Below are 21,799 nucleotides of genomic sequence, written 5' to 3'. Positions count from 1 at the left end.
GTTGCTGTTATATTTCCTCTATTGCCATTTGGCCCATGTCTTGTGAATGTTGCTGTTATATTTCCTCTATTGCCATTTGCTCCATGTCTTGTGAATGTTGCTGTTATATTTCCTCTATTGCCATTTGGTCCAAGTCTTGTGAATGTTGCTGTTATATTTCCTCTATTGCCATTTGGTCCAAGTCTTGTGAATGTTGCTGTTATATTTCCTCTATTGCCATTTGGTCCAAGTCTTGTGAATGTTGCTGTTATATTTCCTCTATTGCCATTTGGTCCATGTCTTGTGAATGTTGCTGTTATATTTCCTCTATTGCCATTTGGTCCATGTCTTGTGAATGTTGCTGTTTTATTTCCTCCCTGTGAAGGACCAGATCTACGAGTCCCATCCCATGAGGAACGGATCCTTCCTCCACTCTAAGACCAGCGGGGGCGCGGCTGGGGGCACGGCTGAGGGCACGGCTGGGGGCTGCAGCAAGTCCTCCAGCTGTTCCCAGCTACAGGATGATGTACAGCTGGACGAGGCGGAGATTGGCGGAGATCCCCGAGACAAGATCACGGAGTGGCAGGCCGGATGGAACGTCACGAACGCCATACAGGTAGACATCCAGATATACAGATATACGTCTTGGTCGCCAGGCTTGGACCTTATATATATATATATATATATATATATATATATATATATATATATATATATATATATATATATATATATATATATATATATATATATATATATATATATATATATATATATATATATATATATATATATATATATATATGGTGGCATGAGATTATTCATGTAAAATTGTAATGTGTTTATCTACAATGTCTTTACGTGTATATATGAGCAGTTTGAATGTGCATGCAGTTATTACATACACTTACACACACACACACACACACACACACACATATATATATATATATATATATATATATATATATATATATATATATATATATATATATATATATATATATATATATATATATATATATATATATATATATATATATATATATATATATACACGCAGTGAATGAATTCTTAACTAAGGAACAGATTTTCTAGGATAGCAAGCAAAACTTATAGGTAGGCGGGTGGGGGTTGGGATTACCCCAGAGCATGCGAATGTGGGGAGGAGGGTGGGGAATTAAGCAAAGGAAAAGCAGTGTTGACGGGAATTTCCTGAGGGTTGGCTGTTGTGTGTGGGGATTATCCATGAGAAGACCGGAGGGGTAGGGATTACCCAAAGGTATGCAGGTGTGGGTGGGGATTAAAAGTTATGCAGGTGTGAGAGTTTATGGGTGGTCACGTGGGATGATCGAAGGTCACGATCAATCAACAATCATCTTGAAAATCCCAAAAACAATTTTTTTTATCGCGATGAATATTCGGCATGTGATCTTGATGGACGGGGGCGGGGGTGGAGAGGGGGAACTTCAGATCCCAAATCCCTTGTTCTGTGGTTCCTTGATTACCACTAGGGTAATCGATTACGGCAAAAATCGGTCTGGGAATTAGCGAGTAAGGCGCGCGAGAAAATCGAATGGCAATCAAACATGGTGTTTGTCGTGTACCGTTGGTGGGGGTCGGGGCCGTCTGTGGGGGTCGGGCGTGGCGGCAAGGTGCACGCGCTGGAGTCGATACCACTGCAAGATGGCGGTACATGGGGCGGCGGGCAGAGGCGAATGGGTAGGGGGTGAGGGTTGGTGACACCACACCCATATTTCATTCTCCTCCGCCCGTCCCTACGTCCAGAACATTTTTCAAGACGATCCTTCAACATCTGACCCCTCAACATCTGACCCCTCAACTTATGACCCCTTAACATATGACCCCTAAACATATGACCCCTCCACATATGACCCCTCAACATATGACCCCTAACATATGACCCCTCAACATCTGACCCCTCAACTTATGACTCATTAACATATGACCCCTAAACATCTGACCCCTCAACATGTGACCCCTCAACATCTGACCCCTCAACATGTGACTCCTCAACATATGACCCCTCCACATATGACCCCTCAACATATGACCCCTGACATATGACCCCTCCACATATGACCCCTCAACATATGACCCCTCCACATATGACCCCTCAACATATGACCCCTCAACTTATGACCCCTCAACATCTGACCCCTAAACATGTGACCCCTCAACATCTGACCCCTCAACATATGACCCCTCAACTTATGACCCCTTAACATATGACCCCTCAACATATGACCCCTCAACATATGACCCCTCAAGAAGTGACTGCTCAGCATGTTGACCGAGGGACAACCAGACCTAGCCAGTAATACTTGAATCATGTTGAACCGACTTCTTGGGATGACAATCCTAATCGTTGGCTCATCGATCCTCCCTGATCCCCAGACCTTTGATCCCAAGACCTTTGATCCCAAGACCTTTGATCCCTAGACCCTTGATCCCAAGACCCCTGATCCCAAGACCTCTGATCCCAAGACCTTTGATCCCAAGACCTTTGATCCCAAGACCCCCGATCCCAAGACCTTTGATCCCAAGAGCCCCGATCCCAAGACCTTTGATCCCAAGACCTTTGATCCCAAGACCTTTGATCCCCAGACCTTTGATCCCAAGACCCCCGATCCCAAGACCTTTGATCCCAAGACCTTTGATCCCCAGACCTTTGATCCCAAGACCTCCGATCCCAAGACCTTTGATCCCAAGACCTTTGATCTTAAGACCCTTGATCACAAGACCTTTGATCCCAAGACCTTTGATCCCCAGACCTTTGATCCCCAGACCCTTATCCCAAGACCTTTGATCCCAAGACCTTTGATCCCCAGACCCTTGATCCCAAGACCTTTGATCCCAAGACCTTTTATCCCAAGACCCTTGATCCCAAGACCTTTTATCCCAAGACCTTTGATCCCAAGACCTTTGATCCCAAGACCTTTGATCCCAAGACCTTTGATCCCAAGACCTGTTTCACAAAAGAGAAGCAGCGTGGGGTAGGAGGACAAGCTGCATTATGACGTCATACGTGTTAACGTTTGGTGAGAATGTGGCGCAATGGAGAGAGATCATTGGCTAAAATAGAAATCTAAACAAGCGTGACGTCATTTAGAGACGGCTCTCTGAGTTGTGTCCCCTATCCACAGGGCATATCGTGAGTTGTGCCCCCTATCCACAGGGCATACCGTGAGTTGTGCAACCTATCCACAGGGCATATCGTGAGGTGTCCCCTATCCACAGGGCATATCGTGAGTTGTTTCCCCTATCCACAGGGCATATCGTGAGTTGTCACTCCTATCCACGGGGCATATCGTGAGTTGTGTCTCATATCCACAGGGCATATCGTGAGTTGTCTCCCCTATCCACGGGGCATATCGTGAGTTGTGTCCCCTATCCACAGGGCATATCGCGAGTTGTGCCTCCTATCCACAGGGCATATCGTGAGTTGTCTCCCCTATCCACAGGGCATATCGTGAGTTGTGTCCCCTATCCACAGGGCATATCGTGAGTTGTGTCCCCTATCCACAGGGCATATCGTGAGTTGTGTGCCCTATCCACAGAGCATATCGTGAGTTGTGTTCCCTATCCACAGGGCATATCGTGAGTTGTGTGCCCTATCCACAGGGCATATCGTGAGTTGTGCCCCCTATCCACAGGGCATATCGTGAGTTGTGTCCCCTATCCACAGGGCATACATGAGTTGTGCCCCCTATCCACAGGGCATGTTTATCGTCAGCTTCCCCTACACCGTGCTGCAGGGCGGCTACTGGGCTGTGGTTGCCATGGTGCTGGTGGCCTACATCTGCTGCCACACCGGAAACATCCTCGTCGACTGCCTCTACGACCTTGACCCCATGGGTCAAAGAGTCCGCGTGCGTTCCAGTTACGTGGACATCGCAACGGCTGTGTGGGGAGCACGGTACGGTGCCAGAATCGTCAGGTGTGCCCAGGTAGGAAGTGTTCCTGATATTCTGAGACTTGTATTTGTTAAGCATATAATTTCTTCCAAGTTGATTAAAAACTACGCTAGAGAGATCCACTTTTCTTTGGTTGTTACAGTTGACAGATGTCTTAAAGCCACCTGTCTTACTATTACTTATACCCAAACTGTCTCACACCTGTCTTACACCACACCTGTCTTACACCACCTGTCTTACACCACACCTGTCTTACACCACACCTGTCTTACACCACCTGTCTTACACCAAACCTGTCTTACACCACACCTGTCTTACACCACCTGTCTTACACCACACCTGTCTTACACCACCTGTCTTACACCACACCTGTCTTACACCACACCTGTCTTACACCACACCTGTCTTAAACCACACCTGTCTCAAACCACACCTGTCTCACACCTGTCTTACACCACACCTGTCTCACACCTGTCTTACACCTGTCTCACACCTGTCTTACACCACACCTGTCTTACACCACACCTGTCTTACACCACACCTGTCTTACACCACCTGTCTTACACCACACCTGTCTTACACCACACCTGTCTTACACCACACCTGTCTTACACCACACCTGTCTTACACCACACCTGTCTTACACCACCTGTCTTACACCACACCTGTCTTACACCACACCTGTCTTACACCACACCTGTCTTACACCACACCTGTCTTACACCACACCTGTCTTACACCACATGTCTTACACCACACCTGTCTTACACCACACCTGTCTTACACCACACCTGTCTTACACCACACCTGTCTTACACCACACCTGTCTCAAACCACACCTGTCTCACACCTGTCTCACACCTGTCTCACACCTGTCTCACACCCCACCTGTCTCACACCTGTCTCACACCTGTCTCACACCTGTCTCACACCTGTCTCACACCTGTCTTACACCCCACTTGTCTCACACCCCACCTGTCTCACACCTGTCTCACACCTGTCTCACACCTGTCTTACACCTGTCTCACACCTGTCTTACACCAGTCTCACACCCCACCTGTCTCACACCTGTCTCACACCTGTCTCACACCTGTCTCACACCTGTCTCACACCTGTCTCACACCTGTCTCACACCTGTCTCACACCTGTCTCACACCCCACCTGTCTCACACCCCACCTGTCTCACACCTGTCTCACACCTGTCTCACACCTGTCTTACACCTGTCTCACACCTGTCTCACACCTGTCTTACACCTGTCTTACACCCCACCTGTCTCACACCTGTCTCACACCTGTCTCACACCCCACCTGTCTCACACCTGTCTTACACCTGTCTTACACCCCACCTGTCTCACACCTGTCTCACACCTGTCTTACACCCTACCTGTCTCACACCTGTCTTACACCTGTCTTACACTCCACCTGTCTCACACCTGTCTCACACCTGTCTCACACCCCACCTGTCTCACACCTGTCTTACACCTGTCTTACACCCCACCTGTCTCACACCTGTCTCACACCTGTCTCACACCCCACCTGTCTCACACCCCACCTGTCTCACACCTGTCTCACACCTGTCTCACACCTGTCTCACACCTGTCTCACACCTGTCTCACACCTGTCTCACACCTGTCTCACACCTGTCTCACACCCCACCTGTCTCACACCCCACCTGTCTCACACCCCACCTGTCTCACACCTGTCTCACACCTGTCTCACACCTGTCTCACACCTGTCTCACACCTGTCTTACACCTGTCTCACACCTGTCTCACACCTGTCTTACACCTGTCTTACACCCCACCTGTCTCACACCTGTCTCACACCTGTCTCACACCACACCTGTCTCACACCTTTCTTACACCTGTCTTACACCCCACCTGTCTCACACCTGTCTCACACCTGTCTCACACCTGTCTCACACCCCACCTGTCTCACACCTGTCTCACACCTGTCTCACACCTGTCTCACACCTGTCTCACACCCCACCTGTCTCACACCCCACCTGTCTCACACCTGTCTCACACCTGTCTCACACCTGTCTTACACCTGTCTCACACCTGTCTTACACCTGTCTCACACCCCACCTGTCTCACACCTGTCTCACACCTGTCTCACACCTGTCTCACACCTGTCTCACACCTGTCTCACACCTGTCTCACACCTGTCTGACACCTGTCTCACACCTGTCTCACACCTGTCTCACACCTGTCTCACACCTGTCTCACACCCCACCTGTCTCACACCTGTCTCACACCTGTCTTACACCTGTCTTACACCCCACCTGTCTCACACCTGTCTCACACCTGTCTCACACCCCACCTGTCTCACACCTGTCTTACACCTGTCTCACACCTGTCTCACACCTGTCTCACACCTGTCTTACACCCCACCTGTCTCACACCCCACCTGTCTCACACCTGTCTCACACCTGTCTCACACCTGTCTTACACCTGTCTCACACCTGTCTTACACCTGTCTCACACCCCACCTGTCTCACACCCCACCTGTCTCACACCTGTCTCACACCTGTCTCACACCTGTCTTACACCTGTCTCACACCTGTCTCACACCTGTCTCACACCTGTCTCACACCTGTCTCACACCTGTCTCACACCTGTCTCACACCCCACCTGTCTCACACCCCACCTGTCTCACACCTGTCTCACACCTGTCTCACACCTGTCTCACACCTGTCTTACACCTGTCTCACATCTGTCTCACACCTGTCTTACACCTGTCTTACACCCCACCTGTCTCACACCTGTCTCACACCCCACCTGTCTCACACCTGTCTTACACCTGTCTTACACCCCACCTGTCTCACACCTGTCTCACACCTGTCTCACACCCCACCTGTCTCACACCTGTCTTACACCTGTCTCACACCTGTCTCACACCTGTCTCACACCTGTCTTACACCCCACCTGTCTCACACCCCACCTGTCTCACACCTGTCTCACACCTGTCTCACACCTGTCTTACACCTGTCTCACACCTGTCTTACACCTGTCTCACACCCCACCTGTCTCACACCCCACCTGTCTCACACCTGTCTCACACCTGTCTCACACCTGTCTCACACCTGTCTCACACCTGTCTCACACCTGTCTCACACCTGTCTCACACCTGTCTCACACCTGTCTCACACCTGTCTCACACCCCACCTGTCTCACACCCCACCTGTCTCACACCTGTCTCACACCTGTCTCACACCTGTCTCACACCTGTCTTACACCTGTCTCACACCTGTCTCACACCTGTCTTACACCTGTCTTACACCCCACCTGTCTCACACCTGTCTCACACCCCACCTGTCTCACACCTGTCTTACACCTGTCTCACACCCCACCTGTCTCACACCTGTCTCACACCTGTCTCACACCTGTCTCACACCTGTCTCACACCCCACCTGTCTCACACCTGTCTCACACCTGTCTCACACCTGTCTCACACCTGTCTCACACCCCACCTGTCTCACACCCCACCTGTCTCACACCTGTCTCACACCTGTCTCACACCTGTCTTACACCTGTCTCACACCTGTCTTACACCTGTCTCACACCCCACCTGTCTCACACCTGTCTCACACCTGTCTCACACCTGTCTCACACCTGTCTCACACCTGTCTCACACCTGTCTCACACCTGTCTCACACCTGTCTCACACCTGTCTCACACCTGTCTCACACCCCACCTGTCTCACACCTGTCTCACACCTGTCTTACACCTGTCTTACACCCCACCTGTCTCACACCTGTCTCACACCTGTCTCACACCCCACCTGTCTCACACCTGTCTTACACCTGTCTCACACCTGTCTCACACCTGTCTCACACCTGTCTTACACCCCACCTGTCTCACACCCCACCTGTCTCACACCTGTCTCACACCTGTCTCACACCTGTCTTACACCTGTCTCACACCTGTCTTACACCTGTCTTACACCCCACCTGTCTCACACCCCACCTGTCTCACACCTGTCTCACACCTGTCTCACACCTGTCTTACACCTGTCTCACACCTGTCTTACACCTGTCTTACACCCCACCTGTCTCACACCCCACCTGTCTCACACCTGTCTCACACCTGTCTCACACCTGTCTTACACCTGTCTCACACCTGTCTTACACCTGTCTTACACCCCACCTGTCTCACACCTGTCTTACACCTGTCTCACACCTGTCTCACACCTGTCTCACACCTGTCTCACACCTGTCTCACACCTTTCTCACACCTGTCTCACACCTGTCTCACACCCCACCTGTCTCACACCTGTCTCACACCTGTCTTACACCTGTCTTACACCCCACCTGTCTCACACCTGTCTCACACCTGTCTCACACCCCCACCTGTCTCACACCTGTCTTACACCTGTCTCACACCTGTCTCACACCTGTCTCACACCTGTCTCACACCCCACCTGTCTCACACCTGTCTTACACCTGTCTCACACCTGTCTCACACCTGTCTCACACCTGTCTCAGACCTGTCTCACACCTGTCTCACACCTGTCTCACACCTGTCTCACACCTGTCTCACACCTGTCTCACACCTGTCTTACACCCCACCTGTCTTACACCCCACCTGTCTCACACCTGTCTCACACCTGTCTCACACCTGTCTTACACCCCACCTGTCTCACACCTCTCTCACACCTGTCTCACACCTGTCTTACAGCTGATCGAGCTGCTGATGACGTGTATTCTGTACGTGCTGCTGTGTGGCGACCTGATCCAGGGGAGTTTCCCCAACACGCCCCTGACCTTGACCTCCTGGATCCTCCTGTGCACGGCTCCCTTGCTGGCGTGTGCCTTCCTGACCTCGCTGGTCCGCGTGAGCACACTGAGCATGTGGTGCACGGTGGCGCACATGCTCATCAACGCAATTATCTTGATCTATTGTTTCACCAAGGTAATGTGACCAGCACCCTAGCTCTGTCTCTTCTCATTACCGTAGCATGGTGTGGTGGGCTGGGTGAGGGGTATCTTAGCAACGGTATAGACGCCTCCCCCTCTCTGATTATAAGGTGAACATTACAGTTTGACTAAATTCTTGCTGACAGCCATGATTCACATGACATAGTTGTCATATGACACGTAATATGACAACTGACATTACTGACACACGTAACACCTGTCATGTCTAGCCCTCGTTGATTAGAAAATTGTTAGCGACAAATTAGTCAGAACATGCATGTCAATAATTAGAATATCAGCTGCCCACTAATGTGTGCACTGGACGGTGTGCCCGGGAGGTAGAGCACACGACTTCTAACCCGGAGGTCTCCAGTTCGGACCCTAGACCCGAGTCAGTAGAATAATATGCTCGTCAATAATTGGTATACTAGCTAACGCCAGTAATGTTTATGTCATTTAACTCACGACATAAATATGTATGTCAACCAGCTAACAACATAAATATGTATGTCATCTAGCTCACGACATAAATATGTATGTCATCTAGCTCACAACATAAATATGTATGTCATCTAGCTCACAACATAAATATGTATGTCATCTAGCTCACGACATAAATATGTATGTCATCTAGCTCACAACATAAATATGTATGTCATCTAGCTCACGACATAAATATGTATGTCATCTAGCTCACGACATAAATATGTATGTCATCTAGCTCACGACATAAATATGTATGTCAACTAGCTCACGACATAAATATGTATGTCATCTAGCTCACGACATAAATATGTATGTCATCTAGCTCACGACATAAATATGTATGTCATCTAGCTCACGACATAAATATGTATGTCATCTAGCTCACGACATACATATGTATGTCATCTAGCTCACAACATAAATATGTATGTCATCTAGCTCACAACATAAATATGTATGTGATCTAGCTCACGACATAAATATGTATGTCATCTAGCTCACAACATAAATATGTATGTCATCTAGCTCACGACATAAATATGTATGTCATCTAGCTCACGACATAAATATGTATGTTAACCAGCTTACAACACACTTGTTTCTAACTTGAACGACTCCACAGGCTGACCAGTGGCGATGGTCAGACGTGCAGGTGCGGATAGACATCTGGACATTTCCCATCTCACTGGGCATCATCGTCTTCTCGTACACGTCACAGATCTTCCTCCCCTCCCTGGAGGGCAAGCTTCGCGACAGGTCAAAGTTCAAGTGTATGATGACGTGGACACACCTGACCGCTGCGGTCTTCAAAGCTCTATTCAGGTCCAACATTCATCCAACATTCATCCTACATACATCCAAATTGCATCCAACATTCATCCAATATTCATCCTACATTCATCCAACATACATCCAAATTGCATCCTACATTCATCAAACATACATCCAAATTGCATCCTACATTCATCAAACATACATCCAAATTGCATCCTACATTCATCCAACATACATCCAAATTGCATCCAACATTCATCCAATATTCATCCAACATTCATCCTACATACATCCAAATTGCATCCTACATTCATCAAACATTCATCCAACATTCATCCAGCATTCATCCAACATACATCCACCATTCATCCAACATTCATCCAACATTCATCCAACATTCATCCAACATGAATGCAACATTCATCCAGCATTCATCCAACATACATCCAACATGAATGCAACATTCATCCAACATTCATCCAACATGAATGCAACATTCATCCAGCATTCATCCAACATACATCCAACATGAATGCAACATTCATCCAACATACATCCAACATTCATCCAACATTCATTCAACAATCATCCAACATTCACATTGTACTTATTTCTCAAATGTTATGAAATATTCAATTTTGGTTGAAAAATGTGCTCTCTTGCAACAACTATTTGAAACTATTTAGAACAAACTTTTCAAGCCTATTGTAAATTTCTCTAACAAGAATATATGAGAAAACCGTAATGAAAACTTTCCTGACAAATGTTTAGGGCCTTAAACTCACTACAATCTTGAAAAAAAAAATTGTCCTGGTTTTATAATCTTGGTCTTTTAACCTTCCGTTGTTTTTTTTTTCAATTTCCTTGCGGTTTGGTTACATAAACATTCTCTACATCCTCCCACCCCCCACCCCCCCCACCCCCCCATTTCTACCAACAGCTACGTCGGTTTTCTGACCTGGGGTTTTGACACGCTAGAAGTGGTGACCAACAACCTGCCCTCATTGAGTCTCAAGCTCATCGTCAACATCATCCTCGTCTGCAAGGCCATGCTCTCCTACCCGCTGCCCTACTACGCCTCTGTTGAGCTGCTGGAGGCGGCCTTCTTCAGGGGCGCGCCCCACACCTGCTGCCCGCCCTGCCTAGACGACCAGCACGTGCTGCGATGGTGGGGCCTAAGTCTACGTCTGGGGCTGGTGCTGTTCACGTGCGCCATGGCGATCATTGTCCCCCACTTCGCGCTGCTCATGGGTCTGATCGGCAGCTTCACGGGCACCATGTTGTCCTTCGTCTGGCCCTGCTACTTCCACCTACGTCTGCGCTGGTTCGCCATGTCCCGCCCAGCGAGGGCGCTGGACGTCTGCATCATCGTCCTTGGTCTTGCCTGTGGGGGAATAGGAATTTATTACTCCGCGCATGCGCTGACGAGAGCTTTCCGTGGCTTGCCGCCATCGCCAGTTCACACCCTTAAGCTGCCGCTGAGTAATTGATGCTTGTTGCTTTAGCTGTGTAAATAATTTATCTGAGAGTAACATCGGTACATCACGTGAGCTCAAATGGTTAGGTCACTGGGTCATCAGAACTAGCAGAAAATGTTCAAGGCATAGGACAAAATGGCGTGGCATAGGACATAATGGCATGGCATAGGACATAATGGCGTGGTATAGGACACAATGACGGGTATAGGACATAATGATGTGCATAGGACACAGTGTTAAACAAAAGGAAATTGCCCAAGAAAGTCGAAAAGAGAACATTAAAAAAATGTCGATTTTCGTACTGGGAGAGGCAACGAATTTGGCTACGACAGGGGGTGGGGAGTGTGCCCCGGGCAGATCAGGGGAGAGCAGAATATCTGAACTGATGCCATAAAACTGCAGGAAAACACAGAAAGTCTACGGAAATATTTTTTTTAAATATAGCAACGGTACCGTAAACCCACCGCATTATTACAAGGCCGCTAAACTCTTGTCAAATCAGAATGTAGCTTAAGGAACTTATGAAGTACAAGTAGTGTCTGAAGATTAAGGGCTGATATAGGTAATGATATCTGAAACTGTGAACGCCGACTTGGTTTTAATTCCTTAAAGTTTGTATTTAAATATTGTATGTGTGAGGGGATTTTGTCAAAGAAAGATTTTAATTCCTTAAAGTTTGTGTTTAAATATTGTATGTGTGAGGGGATTTTGTCAAGTTTGTGTTTAAATATTGTATGTGTGAGGGGATTTTGTCAAGTTTGTGTTTAAATATTGTATGTGTGAGGGGATTTTGTCAAAGAAAAAAATGTAGATGGCCAAAGTGTGATAACATGCGTGGAGTTGGTTTGTGTGATAATATGTGTGGGGCGGGTATGTGTGATAATATGTGTGGGGCGGATTCTTTAAGTATACCACACGATGTTGAAAACAAGAGAAATTACATTTTAAAGGAATGTCAAAAATACAATTTGTAACAGAGAATTTGAAATTACATTTTCAAGGAACGTCAATAATACAATTTGTAACAGAGAATTTGTATTTTTTCTCCGCGTCAATTGATGTTTTTTTGTTCAAGCATTTTTACACAGGATTTTTGGTGAACGCATACTGGCTATTCCATCAATAGATCATCCTCACATAATTGTCTGGTATTATATTCCGGTTCATGTTTTTATTTACAACATTTCGAAAACTCATACCCCACTCATTACAAATCGCAAACATTATTTTTTTTAATTGTAACGTCCATTCTAGTCTATTTTCGTTTAAGATCCTGTTGTTAAAAAATAAATAAAAACTCCACAATAAGTTGTTATTTTTCTTTTCTGAGCGGATCTTAGTTGTTTTTTTTTCTGTTTGTTTTGGGTGTGAACAGCATTAGGATTCTATTTCCCCGTCAAAAGCCATATATTGATTGACCTTAATATACACATGAGATAACTAACTCACAAGCAAGTGTGTGTGTTTGTGCGGGTGTGTGACGTGTGTGTGTATTGATAGAGTATTGTGGACCTAACTAAACCCTAAATAAACTTTTGTTTAGTTTTGACGCCAACTTTCAGCAGCGGCTTGCCCTAGAGATGAAACAGCCGTGTCCACTCCCCCCCCCCCCACCCCCCCCCCCCCACCCCCCATTAGCCGACCCTAACCGTCTCCCAAATACTGGCGCTAGCGTCCATCGAACTCTCTCTGTCATATGTTCGGCATGGCCGCGGGTTCCAACAGACGTAGGTCAACTTTAATGACCCCAGCGTACCAACCCCAGTGTTAAGGTGATGGTCACCAGAGTTCACTGGACCGCAGGCGGCAACAATAATGTGCTGTGTCTAGTCAAGCGTGACGAACACACGTATGTCCAGGGTAGTGGACGGACGAGAATGTAACAGGTGGCTGGTAGGTGGGGGTGGTGGACGGTGGTGGACGTTAGGTCGGGTGTTGGTGAAATCCTAACATGTCTGATGTAGCCAACCTGTGGTAGAATTCAACCAGTTTTTCTGTGTGCTGTAAACACGGTGTTCTCACACGGTGTTCTCACACGGTGTTCTCGGCTTGAGACTTACGTGATTCTGAGGAGGCGAGTCTAGTGAGTCTTGGCATTGTGTGCTTTAAACAGTGTTAGTTTGTGGCTTTGTTTACTTTTTGTTGGTAGCAACCGTTGGCGTTTTCGTATTTCTTTGTTAAAAGTATCAATTAACCTGATGTTTTCTACTTCTTTTTTATAGTATCTCTTTGATAACTATTTGTTTCCCTTATTCTTTGTTAGTTTACATCCATTAAAATTAATTTTGTTTCGACGTTTGGTAGGCCAACACATCTTGTCCTGCTTACCATTACTGCTACTGGTGTCGACACGGTGTAAGTTTGCGTTTATTTCCTTCCTGCGTGTTTTCACTGTGGTTTTGGGTGTACTCAAAATGTGGGGTGTGCTCAAAATGTGGGGTGTGCTCAAAATGTGGGGTGTGCTCAAAATGTGGACCATATTTTCGCCTCTCAATAATCCACGGTGTCACTTCCTGGGCTTTGTTTACATTTTTTTTAATCTTCCAATTTTAAAAATTTCCTTCCCAAAACCTCGGTCAAGTGATTGCTGTTATACCCTTTTTCCTGGAGACGTATGTTCACACACAATTTATATTTGTGCCTAATCACGTGGTGTTTGTAATTTGAGTAAAACAGTCTTGTCTCAATAGGCTTTATCAGACGGCAAACATGGAGAAAGATGGAAGGTCAAGGTCGTTAAGTGGGTCATTGACACAACAGACTGACCACAGTGTGTGTCCAGATGGGTCTCCATTCTCATGTAGTGATGTGTCACCACTCTCATGTAGTGATGTGTCACCATTCTCATGTGGTGATGTCTCACCAGTACCCAGCACCATACGACCCCTGCTGTGTGTGGTGAATTTGTTGAATGGTGATGTACACAAGGTGACGGTAGAGGTAGGCGGTTTCAACACATCAACATCATCAACCTAACACAACGTCAGCATCACCAACCTAACCCAACGTCAGCATCACAAACCTAACCCAACGTCAACATCACCAACCTAACCCACATCAACCTAACTCACACCAACCTAACCCACACCAACCTAACCCACATCAACCTAACCCACACCAACCTAACCCACAGCAACCTAACCCACACCAACCTAACCCACACCAACCTAACCCACACCAACCTAACCCACATCAACCTAACCCACACCAACCTAACCCACACCAACCTAACCCACATCAACCTAACCCACACCAACCTAACCCACATCAACCTAACCCACACCAACCTAAACCAATGTCAACATCACCAACGTAATCCACACCAACCTAACCCACATCAACCTAACCCACACCAACCTAACCCACACCAACCTAACCAATTGATCAACATCACCAATCTAATTTAATGCTTGCAGTCTGTATAGTCTCATTATTGTATACATAACAGTTGTCTTAAAGTAACCTGTATTGGTTACTGATTAGTGTCTTATAATCACCTATATTGGTTAGTGTCTTAAAGGAAGTTAAAGTAACCCATATTGATTAGTGTCTTAAAGTACGTTAAAGTAACCTATATTGATTAGTGTCTTAAATTAAGTTAAAGTAACCTATATTGATTAGTGTCTTAAAGTAACCTATATTGATTATTGTCTTAAAGTAACCTATACTGATTATTGATTAGTGTCTTAAAGTAACCTATATTGATTAGTGTCTTAAAGTAACCTATATTGATTATTGATTAGTTTCTTAAAGTAACATATATTGATTATTGATTAGTGTCTTATACTCTGCCTAGAAACATGCAAGGGGTCAGCTGTTGTTTGATAAAGTGTGCGCCCATCTACAGTTGTCAGAGAGGGACTATTTTGGTTTGACATACAGCAAGGGAGCTAATCAAACATGTGGCAAGGGAGATAATCAGTTTAGAGGGGTATTTTTTTTTCAAATATTATTATGCATGTTTTTATTTCACTTATAATAGGCTATTATTATAGGTTACATACTGTTCTATTATATCCTAAAATACTAATTTTAAAGTTAGACAGTTTAGATGTAAAAACAGAAAGTTTTGAGAGTTTAGATGTAAAAACAGAAGGTTTTAGCAGTTTAGTTAGGGTCGTATGCTGTCCAGGCTGATATTGGTGACTATGACCCCATTGACCATGGCACAGGTGTGGATTACATTAGAGACATGCCTTTTGCCCCAGACCAGACTGAAGACTTAATCTACAAAATTGCTGCCTTACACAAACAACACAAGTGAGTGGTGGGATAAACAGCTTGTCTTGTTTCCATGGTTACGCACATTGGCTTGTGTTGTTTCCATGGTTACACTGATAGGCTTGTGTTGTTTCCATGGTTACATTCATTAGCTTGTGTTGTTTCCATGGTTTTACTCAGTGTTACTTCAGATATTTTTACTCTCAACAAGGGGGGGGGGGGGGGGGGGCATTCAAAATTTCAGACGGGCAACATTAGTTAAAGTAGGGTCCTATAAATTTTTCATATTTTGTAGTGATAAAAAAAAATCCTAAATAAATCTGACTACTGTTGCAACTCGCTTTATTTTTAAAATGAAATTAAAGTAAATTAGCTACAAGTTTTACAATGCTTAACCTTTGAACTCTAGAGGTCAAACTCCAGCACAAGCTGCCCTGCACTACCTGGAATACAGTCACAAAATGGACCTTTATGGCCTTGACCTTCATCAAGTCAAGGTAAACTTAGTTGCAGGTCTGAACTTGCAGTTAACAGGTTTTAGTCACAAAACTTGCTTAAGATTCAATTTTTGCCCATTTTTGATTAAAATAATGTAAAATGTATATGTATATTCATATAAATAAATAAAACTAAATTCATTTGGGAAAATGTTTAAACTAATTAATTTATTTATATTTACAGGATGCAGAGAATAAAGATATTCTTTTGGGAATAGGCGCTGCTGGAATATCAACTTACAGAGAAAATATTTTAATTAACAAATTTAACTGGCCAAAAATTCTGAAAATTTCTTATAGAAGGAATAAATTCCTTCTCAGAGTAAAACCTGCTGAAGTAATTAACTTTAAATAATTAAATATTTACATACTGTAGCAATCAATTTTGAATTATTATACATTTAGTTTGTGGAAGCAATTAACCTTATATTAATAAACATCAAATGTTTAGTAATTTTGATGTTTTACTCTTTTCCTGTAGTCTAGTAGCTTTGAAAGTTGGGTTACTTTCAAATTGCCTGATAATAAAGCAGCCAAAGCTTTGTGGAAAATAACTGTTGAGCACCATGTTTTTATTCGGTAAGAAAAAAATGTTTTAAAAACTGCTAGTTAACAGTTAAAAGATACAGTTGGTGTGGGGTGGTTGATATAGTAGTAGTAACAGTAGGGGGTGGTATAGAGTAATGTTCTACAAAACTGACTTCAACATTTGGCTGGGTGAGTGGGCTGCCTCAGCTAGACTACAAATCTTGTCTATTTAATGCTAAAAACAGTTCAAAGCTGTTTGAAATGAAGCTCTCATATCACTTAGTGTTATATGTACACAGCTCATGAAGCTGCCATATCGCTTAGTGTTATATGTACACAGCTCATGAAGCTGCCATATCACTTAGTGTTATATGTACACAGCTCATGTACTGGGGACTTACATTTTCAAGTGTTGTAAACAAAGATTTGTTTCACCAGTTTGAGATTAAACAAAGATGATTTGTTTCACCAGTTTGATATTAAACAAAGATGATTTGTTTCACCAGTTTGAGATTAAACAAAGATGATTTGTTTCACCAGTTTGATATTAAACAAAGATGATTTGTTTCACCAGTTTGAGATTAAACAAAGATGATTTGTTTCACCAGTTTGAGATTAAACAAAGATGATTTGTTTCACCAGTTTGAGATTAAACAAAGACGATTTGTTTCACCTGTTTGAGATTAAACAAAGATGATTTGTTTCACCAGTTTGAGATTAAACAAAGACGATTTGTTTCACCAGTTTGAGATCAGCTGACCAGGCAAAAAAAAGATTTTCTAGGTCTGGCTCCAAATTTCGCTTTACAGGACGGACCTTGCACCAGGCCAGGACTAATGCTGCAGCGCCACAGGAGAGCAACAAGGCCAAAACTAGACATTCTCTTGGCTCTCTGTTTCACAGATCCAAAACTATGAACTATTGTGAGTATTTCAGCCACCTAAAATATTTCACAAAACTATCAACTATTGTGAGTATTTCAGCCACCTAAAATATTTCACAAAACTATCAACTATTGTGAGTATTTCAGCCACCTAAAATATTTCACAAAACTATGAACTATTGTGAGTATTTCAGCCACCTAAAATATTTCACAAAACTATCAACTATTGTGAGTATTTCATCCACCTAAAATATTATATCTGTGAACAGTTAAAGCAACTTTAATGAAGAAAGCTTGTATTTTGAGCTCTCTCTCATGTAATCAAAATATTCTTTAGATATGATTAATCCTATAATTTATGCTTTTATTGACAGCCTTGCTGCCATCTTAAATGACAAGTGCCTTGTCATCTTGAGTGTACCGACCTATGTAACACCTGACAACCTATGTAACACCTGACGTCAGAGAATTGTCAACACCATATTAAAAGTTTGAAACTAAATCATTGTTGTTGTGGCTTGTGCTTCAGTTAAATGAACAGATATGAGATCCTCAAGTCACACATGGGCGGGGGGGGGGGGGGGTTCAGGTTTATGCTATAACTTCCGAATTTCAAAAACAAACTTGGAATTCAGGTTAAATTAAAATTTTTAAAAAAATGTCATTAGGATGTACATATTAATAATGTATTTAAAAAAAAATACTGATAAGACAAATTTAATTTAAACATTAAAAATAAAATTTTCATATTCTCTGATCCTTTTAATTACAATACAAATTATCAACAATAAAGAAATTTAGTAAAATAATCGTTAGAAGAAAGAAGGAAAACTAAAAATTGCAGTTGTTTTGAAATTAAAATTTTTACTTAAAATTGTATTATTGTACGAATTACTTTTAATTTATTGTACTAAATTAAATCCCTGTTAAACTTTAAAAACAAAATGTATGGCCAAAGGGGGACAAACATGAAATTGCCCCAGTTCATAGTTCAGACGTGGTTACTTCGCTTAAATATTTGAGTCAAAGTTATCCCTCTTTTTTTAAAACAAAAAAAATATATGGTCAAAGGGGGACAAACATGAAAATGTCTCAGTTCATAGTTCAGCCGTGGTTACTTCGCTTAAATATTTTAATCAAAGTTATCCCTCTTTAATTAAACATAAAAAATATATGGTCAAAGGGGGACAAACATGAAATTGTCTCATTTAATAGTATAGTCGTGGTTACCTCGCTTAATACTTTTGATTTTTTATTTGTGGGAGCGGGGTGTTATTTATAGAATTAAGCACAATACTCAATGAAAATCACATAATTAGAATTCGATAATCTCTTACTCTTAACAACCTTACAAATTAGATAGTGCCAAACCTAAATTAACCTTTAATATTATACAAAAATAGTACATACAATTTTACTTTTTCAAGGCTTTAAAATACAAACTAATCAAAAATATCAATTTAATTTTAATTTACTTACTAAATAATTGTTGGCTAAATACAATATAACAATTTCGTCAGTAAAATGTTCAATTTTTTCAGCTGCAACTATATACTAAAATTAAAATGTGTGATATATCTAGAATTTTAAATCTTTTGACAAAAACCTGAGTGGAACTTGGGATAAGAATAGGATTTTTTTAAATGTATAGCTTAGTTTTGTATATTGTATAGGTTAAACTGCTTGTTTCACAGTTAAAGAAAATGGCAATAAATGTATGTTCAAAAGGGAACAAACATTACTTTACTTAGCAGTTTACCAGATGGTGATCTAGTTTAATATTTGGAGTTCGTTCAGCTTGTGTGTGTGGGGGGGGGGGGGGAGGGGGGGCGGTCCATTAAAAAAATTAAAACCAGCTTATAATCTTTTTACATAATCGAATTTTAATATCATTTTTAAGCCTCACAATTTGTTTAATGCTTATGGTAAACAAGAAGATTAATCTAAATTCTGCTTGATGTTGACCATAAATAGCTTATAATATTATTTTTTTTTCTTCAAGAAAAATTAATATTTACCTGTACCAATTTTGTTGTTTGTTTTGATATTCATACTTTCTTTACTAACAATGTATTTATGACAACAACAAATAAAATACTTAAAAAAAACTTTTTAAAAAACCACGTTTTTCTTGTGGACTAAAAAGTAAAAAATAAATTTTCATACATTTGATGACAAAAATTGTGGGTACGTTCACCATCAAATTTCCCGACCCATCTGCCCGACCCACGTTTTTTGTCATCAAATGTATGAAAATTTATTTTTTACTTTTTAGTCCACAAGAAAAACGTGGTTTTTTAAAAAGTTTTTTTTAAGTATTTTATTTTCTCCTTTTTAGTCCGTTGCTACACACGAAAAACGTGGTTTTTAAAAAGTTTTTTATATAGTTTATTTTCTACTTTATCTAATCACTTGATTAAGTATGACTTGACTAAGTGTTTTTAAATACACGGACTAAAAAAATCTTGAGCGACCGATACGCTTTAAACAGAGAAAGGGTGTAATTTACGTTGCTGGCGTGGAGATCTACTCACGAATCACGTGATCAAATCTCCCATAAACAAACAAATAAACGCGAAGCTGAGTTAAGGAAAAAACGTGTTTATGTGTATTTTAGCATGCCCAGCGTACCAACCGTGTCACCGTTAACAATGTGTTACCGTGTCCGTTCTCCTTTTTAGTCCGTTGCTACACATGAAAAACGTGGTTTTTAAAAAAAGTGTTTATAAATACACGGACTAAAAATATTGAGCGACAAGGATTCGAACCTGGGTTGTCGCGGCCACAACGCGAAGTACTAACCACTATACGATCACGGCCAGCGCGCTCACATCGATTGGGGCCGAAGTAACTGTGTCATTAGGCCTCCAGTCTTGTCGGTATCTTTAGAAATCATGTCCTCAATTTTATGGTCCTTGGGGCGTAATTAAATTAAGCTAATTACGGTCACTAATTGCTAGTTTTTATGATTGCATCTGAAATTGTTAGGCGAAAGTAGCATGCATGCCAAATTTCAGGTCTCTAGAGCAATCAGAAGTGGGCTAATTTTCGATGTCAATTTTAACAACAAACATCCAAACAACCAAACAAACAAACGCGAAGCTGAGTTAAGAATAAAATACTTAAAAAAAACTTTTTAAAAAACCACGTTTTTCTTGTGGACTAAAAAGTAGAAAATAACTATTTACATACATTTGATGACAAAAAACGTGGGTACGTTCACCATCAAATTTCTCGACCCATCTGCCCGACCCACGTTTTTTGTCATCAAATGTATGTAAATAGTTATTTTCTACTTTTTAGTCCACAAGAAAAACGTGGTTTTTTAAAAAGTTTTTTTTAAGTATTTTATTTTCTCCTTTTTAGTCCGTTGCTACACATGAAAAACGTGTTTTTTAAAAAAGTTTTTTATATAGTTTATTTTCTACTTTATATAATGACTTGATTAAGTATGAATTGACTAAGTGTTTATAAATACACGGACTAAAAAAATCTTGAGCGACCAGGATTCGAACCTGGGTTGTCGCGGCCACAACGCGAAGTACTAACCACTATACGATCACGGCCAGCGCGCTCACATCGATTGGGGCCGAAGTAACTGTGTCAACAAGCCTCCAGTCTTGTCGGTATCTTTAGAAATCATGTCCTCAATTTTATGGTCCTTTGGGCGTAATTAAATTAAGCTAATTACGGTCTCTAATTGCTAGTTTTTATGATTGCATCTGAAATTGTTAGGCGAAAGTAACCTGCATGCCAAATTTCAGATCTATAGAGCAATCAGAAGTGGGCTAATTTTCGATGTCAATTTTAACAACAAACACATCCACGCGAAGCTGAGTTAATAATAAAATACTTAAAAAAAAACTTTTTAAAAAACCACGTTTTTCTTGTGGACTAAAAAGTAGAAAATAACTATTTACATACATTTGATGACAAAAAACGTGGGTCGGGCAGATGGGTCGGGAAATTTGATGGTGAACGTACCCACGTTTTTTGTCATCAAATGTATGTAAATAGTTATTTTCTACTTTTTAGTCCACAAGAAAAACGTGGTTTTTTAAAAAGTTTTTTTTTAAGTATTTTATTTTCTCCTTTTTA

At 42.5% G+C, this 21,799-nt stretch overlaps 2 protein-coding genes and 1 long non-coding RNA gene across 3 annotated transcripts; all 3 read left to right on the top strand.

Moving 5' to 3' along the window:
* Nucleotides 1-3,719: 3,719 nt before the first annotated feature.
* LOC131953172 (vesicular inhibitory amino acid transporter-like) lies at nucleotides 3,720-11,584 on the top strand. The gene is made up of 4 exons (XM_059316227.1): nucleotides 3,720-3,950; nucleotides 8,596-8,829; nucleotides 9,943-10,142; nucleotides 11,035-11,584. Exons 1-4 carry the CDS (start codon nucleotides 3,723-3,725, stop codon nucleotides 11,582-11,584), a joined length of 1,212 nt encoding a protein of 403 aa, XP_059172210.1. The 5' UTR covers nucleotides 3,720-3,722.
* Nucleotides 11,585-13,552: 1,968 nt separating this feature from the next.
* On the top strand, nucleotides 13,553-15,494 carry LOC131953170 (uncharacterized). Its single transcript, XR_009388604.1, has 4 exons — nucleotides 13,553-13,655; nucleotides 13,877-13,927; nucleotides 14,263-14,512; nucleotides 15,369-15,494. It is a non-coding gene; the product is annotated as an uncharacterized LOC131953170 (long non-coding RNA).
* A 197-nt stretch (nucleotides 15,495-15,691) lies between these two features.
* LOC131953163 (protein 4.1-like) lies at nucleotides 15,692-18,175 on the top strand. The gene is made up of 6 exons (XM_059316221.1): nucleotides 15,692-15,832; nucleotides 16,203-16,290; nucleotides 16,475-16,627; nucleotides 16,772-16,869; nucleotides 17,563-17,741; nucleotides 18,076-18,175. The coding sequence occupies exons 1-6, from the start codon at nucleotides 15,765-15,767 to the stop codon at nucleotides 18,090-18,092; spliced, it is 603 nt and encodes a 200-aa protein (XP_059172204.1). The 5' UTR covers nucleotides 15,692-15,764; the 3' UTR covers nucleotides 18,093-18,175.
* Nucleotides 18,176-21,799: the final 3,624 nt, after the last annotated feature.

This window comes from Physella acuta, unplaced genomic scaffold, assembly GCF_028476545.2.
Source record: "Physella acuta isolate Inbredline_101_S28 unplaced genomic scaffold, ASM2847654v3 ptg000913l, whole genome shotgun sequence".
Lineage (NCBI taxonomy): Eukaryota > Metazoa > Mollusca > Gastropoda > Physidae > Physella > Physella acuta.
The sequence above is the reverse complement of the archived record's forward strand: the minus strand, read 5'-3'. Positions and strand labels throughout refer to the sequence as shown.